Source organism: Tiliqua scincoides, chromosome 3, assembly GCF_035046505.1.
Source record: "Tiliqua scincoides isolate rTilSci1 chromosome 3, rTilSci1.hap2, whole genome shotgun sequence".
Taxonomy (NCBI): domain Eukaryota; kingdom Metazoa; phylum Chordata; class Lepidosauria; order Squamata; family Scincidae; genus Tiliqua; species Tiliqua scincoides.
The window spans coordinates 1,716,812-1,733,821 of NC_089823.1; the positions used below are offsets into that span (position 1 = coordinate 1,716,812).

The window sequence follows — 17,010 nt, forward strand, 5'->3', positions numbered from 1 at the left end:
AGCTTTTCTGAGTGGCAGGATCCATTCTGGGGCCTGCAGGGGTCCTGGCAACGGATGAAGTAGCAGGCTGCCAGCTCACGTGTGACTCCTGACAGAGGGAATGGATGGAAGCAGGCAAGAGAGCAACTGGCTCTCGGTTCAAGATAATCAAGAAGCTGGCCTGGGTTCTCTGCCCTCAGGTCCCAAACACCAGCCCCACGTGCCTTGGCCATCGCCGGCTTTGAACCCTGCCTCTTGCACACGCCAGCCCCATCCAAGGCAGAAGGACTGAGAATCCACAACCAGGTCTCAACTGGGAGAAAAATACCATTTATTTACAAGTAGAAATATTATTTAAAATGACATTTGATTGCTCAACTCTCTACAAAGGCAGATATTAGGGGGCAGCAAGTGGGGAGCACCCTCCTGCAGTGTCCCTCCCCCAGGCCAGCAAATAGCTCACTGGGGTGGGGAGGGGGGAATCCTTGGGCATGAGTCCTGAACAGGCCCAGGCAAAGCCTCCTTCTCACCTGGAGGGGGGGCACACTCAACATGGAGCCACCCCTTGGCCCCCTGCCACCAACTCTCGTCCTTTCCCACAAGGCTCCGGAGAACAGGTTGCCACAGAAAGCCTCTAAGAGGGAACTGAAGGTGTTGGCTTTTTCAGGGCCTAGGTTCATTCTTGAGGGTTCAAGCACTGAGCTCTAGTAGTAGGACCCCATTTGGCAGACTGGTCTCCTGTGCAAGCTCCACTGATGTGAGTAAGAGCTGAGCCAGGGTTGCCCAAAACCACCTTCAATCACCTGCCCCAAGAGAGGTGATTCCCAGCGCCCTTCCCACACAGGTGCGCATTCCCCTCCCCTCCCCCCAAGAAACACTGCGGCAAAGTCTCCCCCTCTCCACCAGTGCCTGCAGTGCACAATACAAAGCAAGACAGCTAAGTAAAGTCTGTGGAATTCAGGGAAGGTGTTTTCCTGGCACACAAATCCGTCCCTCTAGCCAGCCACCAGGAGGACTTTGGCCAGCTGCTCCGGCCCCCCGCACTCTGAGAACAGCTGAAGAGCCTTTCACTGCCAGCACTGTGCAGAAATCTGACCCCCCCCCCCACTAGCTCAATGCAACCCCCACTTCTAAATGACGCCAACACTGCCAGGGAGCAGAAACAGTCTCCTGTGAGGGCAAAGCCAAGTTCTGTATAAGGGCAGGCAAAGAACAAGCAGCTAGTCCTCAATGCCTTTGCCAGAGTCCTCGAATCCATTGGCACTGGCTGCACAGCTGGGGCTGTACAAACAAATGAGCTGCTGAGAAGAGGCAGCGCTGCCAGCTGTGGTCACCTGCCAAGGGAGCAGGGCAGGCCCCTCCACCTCCAGCAGATCCAAATACAGGGGGCAAGACAGCCCTTCCCTGCCCACTGAAAAAGGGGTGCCATTGGTCCAGTCGACAGACAGGGAGGCTCAACCAGCTTCTCCGCAAGAAGTGCCACTCCATGAGGGCGGGGGTGGGACCTCTAGTCAGCCGGAACCCGACTCCCGTGGTGACCCAGCACAAGGTGGAGCTGTCCTGCCGTTTCGGACTCCAGGCTGCACGAACAGAAGCAGAGGCACGGCCGCAGCCTGGACACTTTGGGGCCTGTCCAGGTTCCAATTTACACTCACAGTGAAATCGGGAGGGGGGAGGGAGTGATGCTCACCCACTCTCCCCACCACCAGCAGGAGGGGTGGGCACTGCTCCAGGTGGTGGTTGTGTCCTGACAAGACGGCTTTAGTCCTAGTCCTTGTCCGGACTGACAGGGAGCGTGCCGGGAGCCTGGGAGCAGCGAGGGGTGGAGGTGACAAGCAGCGATGCTGGAAGTGTGGAGAGAGGCTGGGGGGCATCGGCCCCTTGCTCCCCCCCCTCCAAGGAGACACAGGACTCGGGAGCATCCTCAGTCAGAAAAGACGGCATCAGAACTTGGGGGTCTTGAGCAACTTCGAGTTCATCTGTGGGAAGAGAAGAGGACACAGTGGTTCTTGCTGGGACGTCTCAGGTCGGACTGAGGGGGGAGAGCCAAGCACCACCCTCCCACCCCAGCCCCAGAGAGACTCCTGAACACACTCACAATCATGAATGTGACCTTGGTTGGCTCTTGCCCACGGCAGTGAGGCTTATGCCCAAGCTAGTCAAGCTTGTTTTTCTCCTGCCACCCTGCATGGGCCCCAGGTCCACCACCTGATGCAGTGGCTTCTTTTTGTCTTGCAGTGGGGGGCACCTCTGGGGCCAAGAAGCCTGCTGTGCCAAGTGGGCCAGAAGGCTGGTACTCCTCACATTCCTTTTGCCTTCTTCAGTCCAGCAAGAGTGATGTGGGAAGGGCAGGAGAGCAGATCACCATGGGGCTGCTTGACCTCAGGTCTCTACCCACCCCACATCCATGTCGGGGACTGTGGGCAGCGGGGGGTTGGGGCAGAGCAGTGCAGCAAATCAGGCAGGGGGTGTGTGCACCAAGGGCAAGCCCAGCCCACTGCAAATGCTCCCTCTCACACCCCATGCAGGTGCCATGGCCCAGAACCGGTGCACACCCCAAGAGTGCTGGCCCTGCTGGGAGTCAGACCGGAGAGGCTGCACATGAGCCTGCTGGAGGTGGGCAGTGGCAGGCTCACCTGGTCGAGCAGTTCCTAAGACCTGCAGAAGCAAAGGGACACAGGCAGCCTTCATTCAGCAGCTGCAGAACCAGCCCTTCTTCAACACTAGCTTGTTTTTGCTGTTTCAAGCAGTCTGAGCTTGGAGACGAAGAAGCGTTGTGTCCATCCATCCACCCCCCCTGCACATTCACACAACTACCGAATCCCATCACTGCTCCATGTCAGGACCTCTAGATTTAGATTCAACCTCAGTAAAGATCTGCTCCGTTCCATTCCTGCCCCCCAAACTCTTGCTGAATGACAACACCTCTGCGAAGGCCACAGACTCTGCCCCTCCGCCATTCCCACTCACCCCCCACAGCCTGTCTGCTCCTTCTTGTGCCCCTCTGACCCTGGTGCTCACCCGCCTCTCTCCGCCCCACCCTCTCAGCGCCATCAGTCAATACTGACCCTGCTCCTTCTGCTATTCAAAGTTTCCAACATAGAGCAAAAAAAGGGTCTATTCAAGTTCAGCTCTTCCCAGCACCCTGCAAGGGACAGGCATGGGGGCCTCTGAAGGGCAGGTATTTCATCTCCCCCTGCCGCCACCCCCACTCACTCTCTGCTCCCAATTCACTTCGCACATCCTGCACTGCTAATCTCTGCACTTACACCTGCCTGCCCTCCATCCACCCCTCTGCTGGGCAAGGCTGCTGCCTGTCTCCCCCAGGAGGCTCTTTTAGTGCACTGCTGTTGAGCGCACTACCTCCACCTGCACTCATCACTGCCACTGGTGGAGTCTCGCCCCACCACCCCTGTCACTCCTCTAGCAAGCCCCGGCTGCCCCTTCCTCCTCGTGCCAGGCTCAAAAGGCTCCACCTGCACTGCTGTCCTGTGGAAAGAACACAGCAAAAGCTGCTCTGGCCATGGCACCAACAATGCCGCTGCCAAGGGAGGACTTGACCCCCACCCCCCTACCTTGCCCTTGGGAGAGGCTGCCGTCCGTGGGGATCTCCGGCTGCCGCCCCGGGGAGTCTTGGTAGGAGTCACTTTCCGGTTGGCCCCGCGGCGCAGGAGGCTGTTGCCCAATTTCTTCGGTGTGTTAAGGATGCTAAAAGCCAGTGACTGGCGTCTCTCAGGCTTCAAGACAGGAAGGAACAAGGAGAATTTCAGAGCCTGCAGTGGCTGCCTGAAGACCAAGGACACTTCCGGACCCCAGTCACTCATGCAAACTAAGCTGACACATCTGTGGTTCACTGTACACGCTGTCTATCGTTGTCATTCAGCTCTTCTTAGGTAAACAACCATCATCGTGTCAGTCGCCCCCCACCCCCTTGACATGTGGCAATGTTGGAGATAAGCTACAGAGGCGGAGAGAAACGTGTCTATCAGCCCCCCCCCCCAATCCAGGGCTGAACAGGGATTTGAACACAGGCAAAATCTAAACTGCCAGATATGAGACCACTTGGTCTGCCAAACGCAAGCTCCCAAAGGAAACCCTGTCAATTAAGGGAACCTACAGCAGGGGGAAAACAGGCACATACGACACTCAAAGAAACACGTAGAAGAAAGAATTCTGAAAACCAAACTGATCAAGAGCCTGAGAGTTCCCCTCCCTCCCCAGTACCCAAGAAAGCTTGAAATGTGGCCTTCAGGTGGCCCTGCTCTGCACTCTGGACCAGGACACTGTGCTCTCCAACCAGAGCTTCAGGGTGAAAGAGGCCATCGCCCCACCCTGGCAACACCCCTTTTAAGGTCTTATCCTTGGGTGTCAAACACACTGCATTCGGAAAGTCACTTCTGGGCCCCCCTCCCAGCTCTGACACTTGGATATTATGCTTGGGTGCCGTTTCACCAGGGGGCTCCCACCCTAGGGGCTGAACAGACCCACAGCTGCTTTCCTTCAGCAATGCTGCGTCTGGTGCATTCCCAGAGCCCCTCACTGGTCAGCCGGACAGAAGAGGTGCAGGCCTGAGAGGCAGACAGAATCCTCACCTGTTTGTCAGCTGGCTGGGCTCTGCCCTTTTTGCTTCCTGCCAGGGTGCTGAGCTTACACTCCTCATGTCGCCCCTTGGGAGTCTGAGGTCGGGGGAAGCAGCTGGCGGATTTCTTGGACTGGAGGAGGAGAGAGCCAGGCTTTAACTCCCCATGGTGGGAAGACAGGGGACGCCTTCCCTGATGCTGACAGCCAGCTTTCTGCAAGAGGTAGCTGCAGCCCAGGGGCATCAGCACCTGATTTCATTGAGTTCGGTTCCTGGCAGCGGGAAAAGGTCCTCCTACCCGAGGCCTTGGAGCACCACAGCCAAACAGTGTAAGCAAGACTGAGCCTGTACTGCCCACAACTCCCAGAACAAGCTGCTCACCCAGCTGCTGCCAAGACAGCCATCTCAGAAGACCCAAGCAGGCTTCCCCCAACCATCCCTCTCCAAAATGCCTGAACAGTCTCTTTTCTCTGGGAGACGCATGCCCTTCAGAAGACCTCTCAGCTGCTCACCTCAGGGGTCCCTGGGCCCTGCTGGGACTCATTTGAGAGACGTTTCCTCTGCTGCCGAGTGGCAACCCCAACTGCAGCCCAAGAAGAGCCCAGCGTGCTGCGGCGAGTGGCACGGCCTTCGGCAATCTGGGCGGGCAGCATGGTGGCCCGCCGAAGAGTCTCCTTGGGATCTCCAGTCTTCATCTCCTCATCCGTGATGGTGGACAGCGACTGGGATGGCTGGGACAAGAAAGACAGGCAGCAGGCCAGGATGCAACTCAACCGGCAAAGGTTCCCTGCCAGAGCCAAACCACAATGCCTCCTGCACCTGTTGAGGTGTGGTGTTCAAGAGCAGCACCAGGGGACACTCAAAACCTGCAGGCAGCATCATGACCGCCAACCAGATGTATGGCCACTGTGAGATACCAGAAGCTGGACTAGACAGGCCTACAGCCTGATCCAGCAGGGCTGTTCTTATGGCTTATCAGAAAGCCTGGTGGTCAGGAGGGCTTTGAACTGAAGTTGTGGGCCAGAAGCTTAATTCACAGGTAAGTGATCCAGATGAGAACCACAGACCTGCTGTAACTAGGAAGCATTTGGAGAGGCCCAGTCCAACTAAAGAAGGGGGAGGGACATTGGGTTATTACCCCCAGGACTTACATTGCATACATACAAATGCACGGAATATGGGAAATAAACAGGATGAGTTTGAACTTCTAAACAAGTGACGGTAATTTGACTTGATAGGAATACCCAAAACCTGGTAGGATGACTCATGATTGGAATGTACAAATAGAAGGCTACCAGTTGTTCAGGAAGAACAAAAGTGATAAAAGGGGAGGGGGCATTATATGTCAAAAATGAATACATCTGCTCAAAAATCCAACAAAATGTTCAAGGTAGCTCCGTGAAGAGCCTCTTACCCAGTGGATCCTCACAGGGCTACCTTGACCATTTTGTTGGATTTTAGTTAGGGAAGAAAGCAACAAACACAAAATGGTGATAGGCATCTACTGTAGACTGCCAGGCCAAGGGGCGGAGGTGGATGATGCTTTCTTGAAACAAGTACAGGCATTTCTTTATAATTACATAACATTACAACACAAGGTAGTTGTAATGGAGCACTTTAACTCTCTGGGTATCTGTTGGGAGACTAACTTGGCCAAGCATGGAAGCTCCAGTAAATTTCTGTAGTGCCTAGAGGATGCCTTTTTCTTCCAAAAAGTGGAGGAAGGAATGAGGGGAGGGGCCATTCTGAACCTGTTCTTAACCAACAGGGAGGAGTTGTTCAAAGGGGTCAAAGTAGCAGGACCTTTAGGGGAAAGTGATCGTGAACTGCTGGAATTCTCAATCTTATGGGAAACAGGCAGTGAAACCTGCACTTGGGATTTCAGGAAGGCCTACTTTAAGCAGCTCAGAGAAATGACAGGCAGGACTCCACAGGCAGGTGAACTAATGGGAAAAGGGGCACAAGATAGGCGAGAGCTCCTAAAGAAGCAGCTGCTACAGGTGCCGTCAGAAACAATTCCTAAGAAAAAGGAGAGGGGGAGGCACCTCGAAAAGCCAGGATGGCAGCACAAGCCACTCAGTGGCGAGTTGAGGATTTAAAAAGGCATACATAGAAAATGAAAGAGGGGACTGATCTCCAGGAAGGAGAACAAAAAGGTAGCCCAGGAATTATCAAGGCCTTTACAAATCAGCCGCAGATGGAAGCACCAGGCTGGCCAACAGCAGAAACAGGATGCTGGGCAGACGGACCCACTTGGTGGGCAAAGTGCAAAGCAGTGCAAAGCTGCTCACTCACCCTGGACTCGAGGGGGTAGCAGGTCTTCAGGTGCGGTGGGCACACCCGGTTGCGCTGCTGAAGCTCTGCAATACGGTTCCAGTCGTCCAGTGGGTCAGGCTCATCCTGGCAGGTGCCCATGTAGAAGCTGCTCCGGCCTGTGAGGCGGCAAAGCAGCAGAGAAATGTCTGCCTTGGGGCTGCACAGCTCCTCACCACCACCAAAAGGTGTCCAAGGTGACTAACAATGTTTCCAAAAATCCTCTACTAAAGCATGACCCAAATGTACTAAAAGATCACAAAAAAACATCCAACCTCCATCACTGAAATAAAGCAGGAAGACACATTCAGGCTTCAATCCTATATACGCTTACCTGATAGTAAGCTCCACTGAGCACAGTGGGACTTAAATCCGAGTAGACATGCAAAGGATTGCACTGACAGACAATTAATGCACAATTAACCCAAGCAACTGCACATGGCAGTGGGCCTTGTGATGACTTACTAATTAACAAAGTGCTCTTTAAAAAGGGTAGGGAAGGCTATAGGCAACTGTATGACTATATGACATGTATGACTATATGTCTCTGGGGCATAAGTCAGGAGTGTGTCCTCATTGCAAGGATCTCCAGGGTCTCAGGGAACGGGTCTGCCCCCTTGAAGCCTTGGTGGCCGACCTGGAAAAGCAGAGGCAGGCAGAGAGGGACCACAGGGTGACTTCCAGGGACGTGCAGGCTTTGTCCTCAAGTGGGCAGCTCACCAGCTGCCCAGGTAGGAAGTCTGAGGGTTAGAGGACATCACTCTGGGGAGGAGGGAAAAAATCCCCTAGGGGGGACCCCATCTTCAGGGGATGGGCCTGTATCCATTTGCATGAAGGATACTCCATGGCGGGAGGGGGGGTCAGGGGCTTCTTGTAGTGGGCAATTCAATTATCAGGAACACAGACGGGGGGTCTGTGACAGAGGTGAGGATGGCATGGTGACTTGCCTGCCTGGTGCAAAGGTTGCAGGCATCACTTCTTGTCTAGATAGGCTGATAGAGAGTGCTGGGGAGAAGGTAGTGGTTGCGGTGCATGTTGGCACCAACGACGTGGGGAAGTGTGGCTGGGACATCCTGGAGGCCAAATTTAGGCTACTGGGTAGGAAGCTTACAGACAGGACCAAAAGGTAGCATTCTCAGAGGTGCTGCCTGTTCCATGCACAGGGCCAGATAGGCAGGCGGAGATCAGGGGTCTCAATGCATGGAGGAGAGGAGGGATTCAGATTCATCCGGCACTGGGGAACGTTTTGGGACAAGCAGGGCCTGTACAAGAGGGACGGGCTTCACTTGAACCAGTGGAGAGAAAGATGCTCTTTTTCCTCTCACACAGCACCAGAATCAGGAAACATCCACTAAAGTTGAATGTTGGGAGAATTAGGATAGACAAAGAGAAATATTTCTTTACCCAGCATGCAGTTAGTCTGTGGAACTCCTTGCCACAGGACATGGTGATGGTAACTGGCCTAGATACCTTAAAAGGGGATTGGACAAATTTCTGGAGGAAAAGTCCATCATGGGCTACAAGCCATGATGGGTATGTGCAACCTTCTGATTTTAGAAGTAGGCTACCTCAGAATGCCAGATGCAAGGCAGGCCACCAGGATACAGGTCTTGTTGCCTTGTGTGCCCCCTGAGGCATCGGGTGGGCCACTGTGAGATACAGGAAGCTGGACTGGATAGGCTTTTGGCCTGATCCTGCCAGGCTTTTTTGATGTTCTTATAACTGACTGCAAAAAAGGTTTCTGAGCAGAGTAGCGGTTCTGAAGGGTTTATAAGGGAGCTACATCACAGAGCGCAGGGAAGTCTCCAGGCTCACTAACCAAATGGGTGCTTGCTGCTAAGACACCTCTCCTGACACAAAGATCTGCTGTTATTGGGATCCAGGGATAAAGAGGGTGTAACCCAAGGAAGGACTGTTCCCCACAACTGCTGTGATGCAGAAACCCTGCCCCACCCCCCACAGGGCAACTGAGCAGAATGCAGAGCCAAACCCTCCAGGCCTCACCCAACCCCCAGCCACTCACCAGTACTTGCCCCTCCCAACTGGGAGCGCCTCATGGAGCTGCGGGTTGCAGGCCGGTAGCCAGGCAGGCTCATCAGAGCTGTGTTGCCTTCCTTGTCCTCCGGGGAAGAGGCGCCCAGCATGGTGAGGGATTCCTGGGAGGGAAGGCTGGCGAGAGAACGGCTGGAGGACGCGGCTGCAGAGCGAAGGCGCGTCTTGACCGGCTCCTGGCTGGGGGCGCTCGCCTGAGCCCCGCTTGCAGACTGCACGCTCAGGAAGGAGGCGCTGGCACTGCTCAGAGCTTCTGGCTCGCTGTGTCTCTGCACAAAACCAGGGGGAAGGTGAGCACCAGCGAGGCCTGATGCTAGTTAAGCCCCCCCACCACTGCACAGAAGGAAAATGAGTGTTCTGTGCCTGCCTCCACCGTTCAACAAAAACACATTTACATTTTGTAGTTATGCAAAAGCACAAATGTGCACAGAGTTAATTTTTTTCCCCATCATACATTTTGACTCCAAGTTCCAGTATGGAATGCTGATATGGTTCATTTGATGTGCCCTCCCCCATGCCCCAGGCAAGCAGATCATAATGTTTGAGATGACCAGATGCTGCGGTGAAGCATTTGTACACGCATGACCCTGGAGGCTGCCCTCCCTTACAATCGCTGCTGCACCGATCCCTCCGCCCTCCCGTCCATTCAGTCCCCACGTTACTTTGGTCAAGGTGATGTCGATAACCTGGGTGGTGCGCCGGCGAGCTGAGAGAGTTTTCCGCCCCGACTCGAAGGAAACATCAGCTGCCGATCCAATGCTGTTTTCTGCTCGGGACCGGGCGCGGGTGGGGATGGGGGTGAAATGGAGGCTCTCCAAAGACTCTACTTTACGGGGCAGCGGGTGGGAGGCCTTGGACGACTCTGCAGTCCCAGATTCAGAGAGGGATCTTCGGGTTTTCCTGCTGCGAAGAGATGCAAAGAGAGGCTGTGGCACTGTCACTGGGCTTCCTGGGACTTCTTTTAATGTTCCAAGGACTAAGAACATTCCCGCCTGGGCAGCTCTGCTGGGGGCACAAGAGACCTGTCCATCATTTTCTCAGCTGCCCAGCCACACTTCCAGAACAGACCAAGGCAAGCGGGTCATTCTGCACTGCTGCAGCCCAGCACGCCTTCAGAGTCACAGCTTAAGAGCATCAGGCCAATCGCAGGCCATACAGGGGTCTTGCCCTTTGGGGCCACAAGGAAATTACCTGGTGGAAATGAGTGGTGGCCCCTCGTCGCTGGTGCTCATGTCCAGGCTGTCTGTGCTGATGTCGGCTGGGCTCTGCCGGAACGTCTTGCGGCTTTTCAGAGTATCCACCGTCATCTGGAACTTGCCCTGCTCCCGCAGCTGGCGATCTGCAAACTCCACCTGCATTTGGGTGGTAAACAGAGGCAAAGAGAGTGTCAAGAGGCAGGAAGCCTGTTGCGCACTGAGCTGTGAGAGTTCCTCACCAATGAAAACCCAGGTTCCAAGCTCCAAATGAAAGGTTTTTGCATATATTCACTGAACTGGACACGATCCACCTGGCTGTAGTGCTGGACTTGATTTACAGACAAAGGCTTCCAAGAGCCAGATGCCATGCACTGGAGTCAGCAGTCAGTCACACTGAGTTCAACAGAACCTATTCCCAGGCTGTAAAGGACTGTAGCCTTATTTCATTTTTAAACTTGTTACCCTATATAGGGAAAACAGGATTCGGTACCAACATCCAGAAATCTCCAGTACTCTCTACATATGTGGGATGTGTTTTGCCTGGTGCTGTGCTTCCTTATTGCTGGATGGTACGGAGTTTTTCCAACTTCCGTTCAGGACAAACTGAACTAACACAAACTAAATTATGCTGATTCAGGAATTCATGATTTTTAAATACTGAAGAAGTTTTTTAAATACTGTATTATGAAACCTCTGAACCTTAACCCTGAAAAATTACCCTAGAGATGGAGCAATCTTTAGGAAAGGACACTTGTCACTGCGGGAAAGATACTGTCATTAAAGAGACAATCTCCATTTCTGTGTTAGGAACTTGTTATATGCCAGGTGCATTCTCAAAGGTGGTCTACTTGAGAGGTATGTGCAAAGTAAATACGCAAACGTGCGTATTTCCAAGATTTTATCAAATATTTCCAAGATTCACCCAGGTTGCAGAATTCAGCTCTGACACAAAAATTGGATTTTGGGTTCCAAGCATAAAAAGCTACAGACATCACACCCCTTGCTCAACCTTGTCGTTTCCCCTCTATTGCCTCAAGACAATGTCGGACGTGTCCCTCCGAACTGCCTCTTGTGCCAGCATGAGCCACGCTACTTGCATACGTTATACTCAGAGCGTAAGAGCCTAAGCAGACAGCTTCGTCCAGGCCACTGGCCCAGGGAGCCCAGCCCTGCCTGCCTGCCAGGGACTGCTCATGTCTTCAGGCAAGGGCTGCTCCTTCCCAGGCCTGCTCCTCGGCAACAGGTGCCAAGGACTGGGTCTGGGGCTTTCGGCATGGAGAGTTCCCCCCTCACCTGGCTATACTTGCCCCTCCCAGCACGAGGAGCTTGGCTGCCCTACAGGAGAAGCCTGGGACTGTTTTATTCTTGCTGCAAAGAAGCCCTTTCTTCATCATGCCAGGAGTCAGTCAGTCCAACTGAATTTCCAAGCAGATGGATTGGTCCAAGCAGTGTGCCTCACTAGGCCTCCTATAGCCTGTTTCAAGAACAGGCGAGCTGCAGGCTCATCTTGCAAGGAGCAGCGCACCCCAACAGAAATGGCCAGTTCGGAATCAAATGACCTGCTTTTGCAATCCCTCCTACCTGTGCCTCCAGGCTGTGGACCTGGCTGGTGAGGTTCTTGGTGCGGAGCTCCGACTCCTTTGCCTGCAGAACGGCGTGCTGCAGCTCCCTGACCAGGCGGTCTGACTCCGCCTTCAGCTCCGTGTTCTCCTTCTCCAGCTGCTCCAGGCCTTTCAACTTCTCCATCAGCTCCTGGTTCTGCTGCTTCTTGGCATCGTAGTGCGTCTTGGCCTTCTCCATCTGAGGGGGGAATAAGAGGGGGGCCATCAGCACACTGGGCCTTTTGAAAAAGATAGAGAGGTGCAAGGAGCAAAGATGGAGCAGCTCCAGGTTTTGTACCTGGGTCTTGTAATGCTCCGCAGCTTGTTCCTTCTGTGCCAGCTGGGCCTCGAGTTCTGCCATCTTCTCATTCTGGTGCTTCACCTCTGTCTGCAGTTCCTCTTCACGCACCTGTCATGGGGGAAGATAATGCCCAGAATGGCTTTACAATGCCACAGGCAACCAGAGCTTTCCTTGTCCCCTCTGCCAGTTTGATTCTCGATGGAGCTTATGAATTGCTGCTCCAAATCAGCTCCCAAATAGCACAGGGTGGACTCAGCAACACTCAGTGGTCGCTTTATTGTGCTATGCAGATTTTGCTTTGCTTAACTGTTTATTCGCTTTGTTTATGGTTTGAAACCTCCTATTGAAGGGAAAGGTCAGGATATAAGCATTTTATATAAATTAACATACGTAAACAAAAGGTATATTAATGTACAGTAATGTTCAAATCAGTAAGACACAGAAACAGCAGCAGTGCCATTCAGTAACTGAGCATTGCCACCTAACAACTAAAACCAGCTATTAAACAGGCTGGAATGACCAGGCAATGGAAATCTTCCCCGGTGCCCCAAACACAACAGACTGAGCATCAGGCAAGCTCCACATGACAAATGCCCCAGCAAGAGAAACCTCTATCAGCCAACATCTGCCTAGCCTCAGACGGCAGCAGGAAGATGGCAACATTTGGGCAGGCCCAGGTGCCAAAAGGTAGGGCCTCTGTCCAAGTCTAGTTGTACACAAAAGTGGGCTGACAACCACTACCATTTGGTAGGGGAGGGGGACAGAACATCAGAGTTTCAGATCTGGCCCTTTGCTAGTGCTCAGGGCCCAGGCCACTGAGAGCAGACACTCATGTGCTGCCTTGATCAGGCCACACTCCTTCTATACCCCTTCTAGGCATGGCTCAAGGACATTTTGTGCTCTGCTTAATGGTCACAACCAGCCCTTTGTTTCAGGGACAAATTGGGTGGCTCCACATGCACAGTTTCCAGATACAAGGGGTGGAGGGCCAAGGCCCTCCCGAAAGGTGCATGCACGCATGCACAGAGTCGCCCTGGCCCCACCTTGAGGAGCTCACCTTGGCTTTCTGCTGCTGGGCTCGGCCTAGCTTCTCTTGCTGAGCCAGCTTCTGCTTCAGCTCCTCCACCTGGAAAAGGATAGGGAGGAAAAGAAGTTATTTCAACCCCCCTCCTGCTGGAAGAGCTGCTATTCTGACCCCATCACAGCCATCCTGCAACCCCTATTTCCTCACAGACCTAGCCAAACAGGAGCAGAAATAGGGGCTGAGAACCTATTCAGACCTAGCCAGTCAGAAAAAGGGCTGAGGAGGGGGGCCAGGACGCTGTTCTCCGGCAAACCGCAGGACAGACTGTGCCCTTTGCTCCCACTCCTTGGAGCTTTACCTGTCCATCTAGGCTTGTATGTAGCAAGTGGTTTCCTCTCTCACCACATGTGTTACCACCAGTCACTCCTGTGGCATGAATCAGCACCGGACCTTTTTTTCCATACACACCCATAAAAACAATCATATGCTAAACCTCTTCCATTTCCCAACCCTCTGACCCCACTGCAATAGGTAAGTATGTATGTAAAGGCCACTAGTGCATATAAGCTCCTGTCAGCATCTTAGTCTTCGGCTAGTCATTCAGGTGCTACAAGACTACTGTTCAGGCTGCAAGAACCCAAGAGCTGCTCCTTGAAAAGTCCCTGCCTCTGCCACTGCTGCTCAACATGTTCTACTCCAGCCCCCAGCAACACCACAGGAGCCCACAGCCTGCACAAGCCTTCTGAAAGGAGTAGGATCTAGCGTCAGAGCAGCACCCCTGCACACTCCCAACAAGTGCACTGCGTGTCAGCACCAGGGGTTGTTAGTAGCCTCCAGGAGTTGGAGCGGGCCAAGTTAGTGAAGCATCTCACCCCCCCCCCCACCAAGGCACAGAGGCGTTTTCTACAAGCAGGAGAGCTATGAAATGCCAAGAGCAGATCCCCTTAAGCCATGACAAGGAGCATGAAACCAGCCCAGAAGATGCATTAGCCAACCAAAGTGCTTCCTGTAGCCTGAAGCAAGATGACTCTTCGTTGTCAACTGTTTGCCTCTCATGTACCAGGGTGATATCAGGGGGAACTAGCAGGGCTTTCCAAAGGGGACAGGTCCAGAAGGTTCTTGCTGCAGCTGGTTTGCTCTTAAGAGTACCAAGGGATTTTAAAAGTTCAGGCTTGAGATTTAGGCAGGATCTCAGGATGCTGGAACCCGACTTCAGGACACGTGCCTGCAGATCACTAGAAGAGGTGCTGGTTATGACCTTTAAAGCCCTAAACGGCTTGGGACCAGCATATTTGAGAGACCACCTTCTTCCATATAGTCTGGTCCGTTCTCTGAGGTCATCAGAGGCGGCCCTGTTGGTTGTGCCATCATTGAGAGTGGCGAAGGGGATGGTGGCCAGAAACAGGACCTTTTCGGTGGTGGCACCTGCACTATGGAACTCCATCCTCTTTGAATAGAGGACAGCTTATAAGGGCTGCTTTTATATATTATATCTTTTACTGTATGCTTTTAATCTGCTGCTATGTATTTTGTTTTGTTTTTTATTTTTAATGTTTATTTGTATTTTACTTTGTTTGTATTTTAAATTTGATTATTAGCCGCCTTGAGTGCCCTTCAGGGAGAAAGGCTGAACACAAATCTAATAAATAAATAAATAGTAAAATAAATAAGAGCAAGTGCAGGCTTCTGCATCCACCTGACCCCAAAGCACACTGTCCTCCCCCACAGCAGCACCTTGTGGTCTCAACAGACCATGTGACCCGAAGCACCCCCTTCCAGAAGCAGCTATCTAGGGGGGCACCCTCTTCCATATCAAAAAAACTGACCACGCACGCCTGCCTACCAGTCCTTCTGCAAGCTTCAGAAGCACTGCCTACAGGGGCTGCCACACAGACTTAGAGGGGAAGACTTGGTCAAACCTGGGGTCTCAGGCACAGAGTGACACAGCACTTTAGGGAGTCAGACCCCTAGAGGGCCTCTGACACTGTAGGGAGAGCCATGGCCAGACAGCAACCAGTTCTGGACCAGATGCACATTCCTGGAGCTTCAGCTTTTGTTTCATTACTACGGCATTAACTGGTGCTTTTTCACTTATTGCTGTCTACTAGAAAGCTTCTGAAGTTGTGAAGCAGGACACATCTTTTAAATAAAAGTATTCCAACTCAGTACACTAGGATGACTTCATTGATCCTGAGGTGTGAAGAGATGGAAAACAGTCTTGGATTCATTAGGTGGGGATGGTTTGGCTGTTGGTTTGAAGATAAGCTCTTTCTTATGCCAACAAACACTTTGTTCCTTTCCCTGCAACTAACCACATCAACTGCTATTAGGCTGCCTGTCTATGGTGGTGGCATTGTTCTGTGACACTTACCTGTACTTAATTCTGTTATGATTTTTGGACTGTATATCTGAAGAGTGCCCTATATATAAAACAACAAACTGGGGCTTTTTAACCTGAGTTCCTGCACGCTTTGCCAGTAGCATCAGGGGTTGCGGAAGGTTTAAGCTGCAGAGCAGTGGAAAGACCTGGCGCAGAGCAGCTCAAGCTACCTGCTGCCACAGGTGGCACTTCCGAGGCCTCAGGCCCAGCCAACTCCAGGCCTCTGGCCAATAAGCTGTGTCTTCTAGAGACAGTCACCAAGCACGACTTCTGGCTTTCCAGCACCAGCAGCTAAGCTGGTCTCAGACAACCTGCTTGGCTGAACCTTCTGGCTTCACATCTTTATGTAGCCAGAGAGGGGGGAGGGATGGCTACAAAAGAACAGCCAGCAGAAGCCACACAGGGTCTAGGAATCAGAGCTGGCAGAAAGTAGCCAGGGCTATCCATTCTCACAAGGCATCCTGAACCAGACACGATTAAAGGTCCCTTACAGCCCCAAGAGGCACAATTCACACCATGGCCCTGCAAGAATTCTCCCTCTAGAGTTTTATCCTGAAATACACGAGGGTCCAGCAATGAGGACGCACAAAAATTCCCAGGTTCACAATCACCCATTTTGGTGCATACCGAGTTCAACCATGCATCAAAACGCTTCCATGACCAAGCACAGGTCCTGCCTTCACAGGGAAGCTTTGGAGACATGTGCAGAATGCCAGAGCTCAGATAAGTGTAGAATCATGGAAGGCACCCACAAGGCCCCCACCTGTAGCAGGAAATCCTCCTAGAGCATCCAGACTTCTTAAGCCAGGTGCACCTCCAGGCACACTCCCACGTCTTCCCAAAGTATGCTTTGGCCATAAAGGGAGTGCAGACAAGAACAGGGCCAATGAGTGCTGTCAGACTCCTCACTCCCAGAAGAGCGTGTAGCTATCTATGCCTTTCAGTCATTAGGAGCTGTAGTGAAAATCCCCAATGCTTCCCTATTTTAGATCTTTTTAGCACCTCAGAGGCTTCTGCGATGTTGCAGTGACCTGAAGAAGTTGCAGAGCCATTCAAAGACAGGAGGCAGGTTTGCCCAATGGTGGAGGGCTTGTTTGAGTGTCGTCTTCTTCCTTAACTAGTTTTGAGCCAGCTCACTGGGCCACAAAGTCCACGATATCCAAGGGCAGACTCGGGTGACACCTGCCCACCCCGTAATGTCTCACAGTAGTTATAAGAAGTGGGGTCACCACCACCCCTTTGTGCATTTGCCCAGGTCCACACCTTATGCTTCCTGGGTCTCACCTACTCGTCTTGCTAAAAGTGGGTGCAATGATCAGCAAGCTGAAACAGCTTTAAAAGAGTAGGGAAAGCACCAGAAGAGGGTTGTTTTATTTGCTACTTGTATTCTAACACACTCGCTGGACTTTACCCTTCCTCCTTTCTCCAAATTGTCAGTGCCTTGTTTTTTATCCTTGCAGTTTCCCCTGTTGCTTTGATATTTTACAGCCTTTTAATAGCTTTTTTTACTACTTGTTTCCCAGTTTACTCAGTTAACAGGCACTACGGCTGCCTATTCAACTGCTAGGTACCTCTGCCTATCCTT

The 17,010-nt window shown here is 52.6% G+C and overlaps 1 protein-coding gene across 4 annotated transcripts in view; it reads right to left on the minus strand.

The window, feature by feature from the left end:
* Window positions 1-288: 288 nt before the first annotated feature.
* Window positions 289-17,010, minus strand: part of NUMA1 (nuclear mitotic apparatus protein 1) — a 65,151-nt gene continuing 48,429 nt past the window's right edge. For 3 of the 4 annotated variants that reach the window (XM_066618869.1, XM_066618868.1, XM_066618870.1), the window contains exons 16-26: window positions 13,079-13,147; window positions 12,019-12,129; window positions 11,701-11,919; window positions 10,115-10,275; window positions 9,586-9,826; window positions 8,895-9,192; window positions 6,854-6,990; window positions 5,071-5,289; window positions 4,572-4,691; window positions 3,555-3,716; window positions 289-1,958 (exon numbers count right to left, since the gene is read on the minus strand). In XM_066618869.1, coding sequence (XP_066474966.1) covers window positions 1,923-1,958; window positions 3,555-3,716; window positions 4,572-4,691; window positions 5,071-5,289; window positions 6,854-6,990; window positions 8,895-9,192; window positions 9,586-9,826; window positions 10,115-10,275; window positions 11,701-11,919; window positions 12,019-12,129; window positions 13,079-13,147 — 1,773 coding nt within the window. In that variant the 3' untranslated portion in view covers window positions 289-1,922. The remainder of the gene's footprint in view (window positions 1,959-3,554; window positions 3,717-4,571; window positions 4,692-5,070; window positions 5,290-6,853; window positions 6,991-8,894; window positions 9,193-9,585; window positions 9,827-10,114; window positions 10,276-11,700; window positions 11,920-12,018; window positions 12,130-13,078; window positions 13,148-17,010) is intronic. The other variant, XM_066618872.1, reaches the window with a different exon arrangement.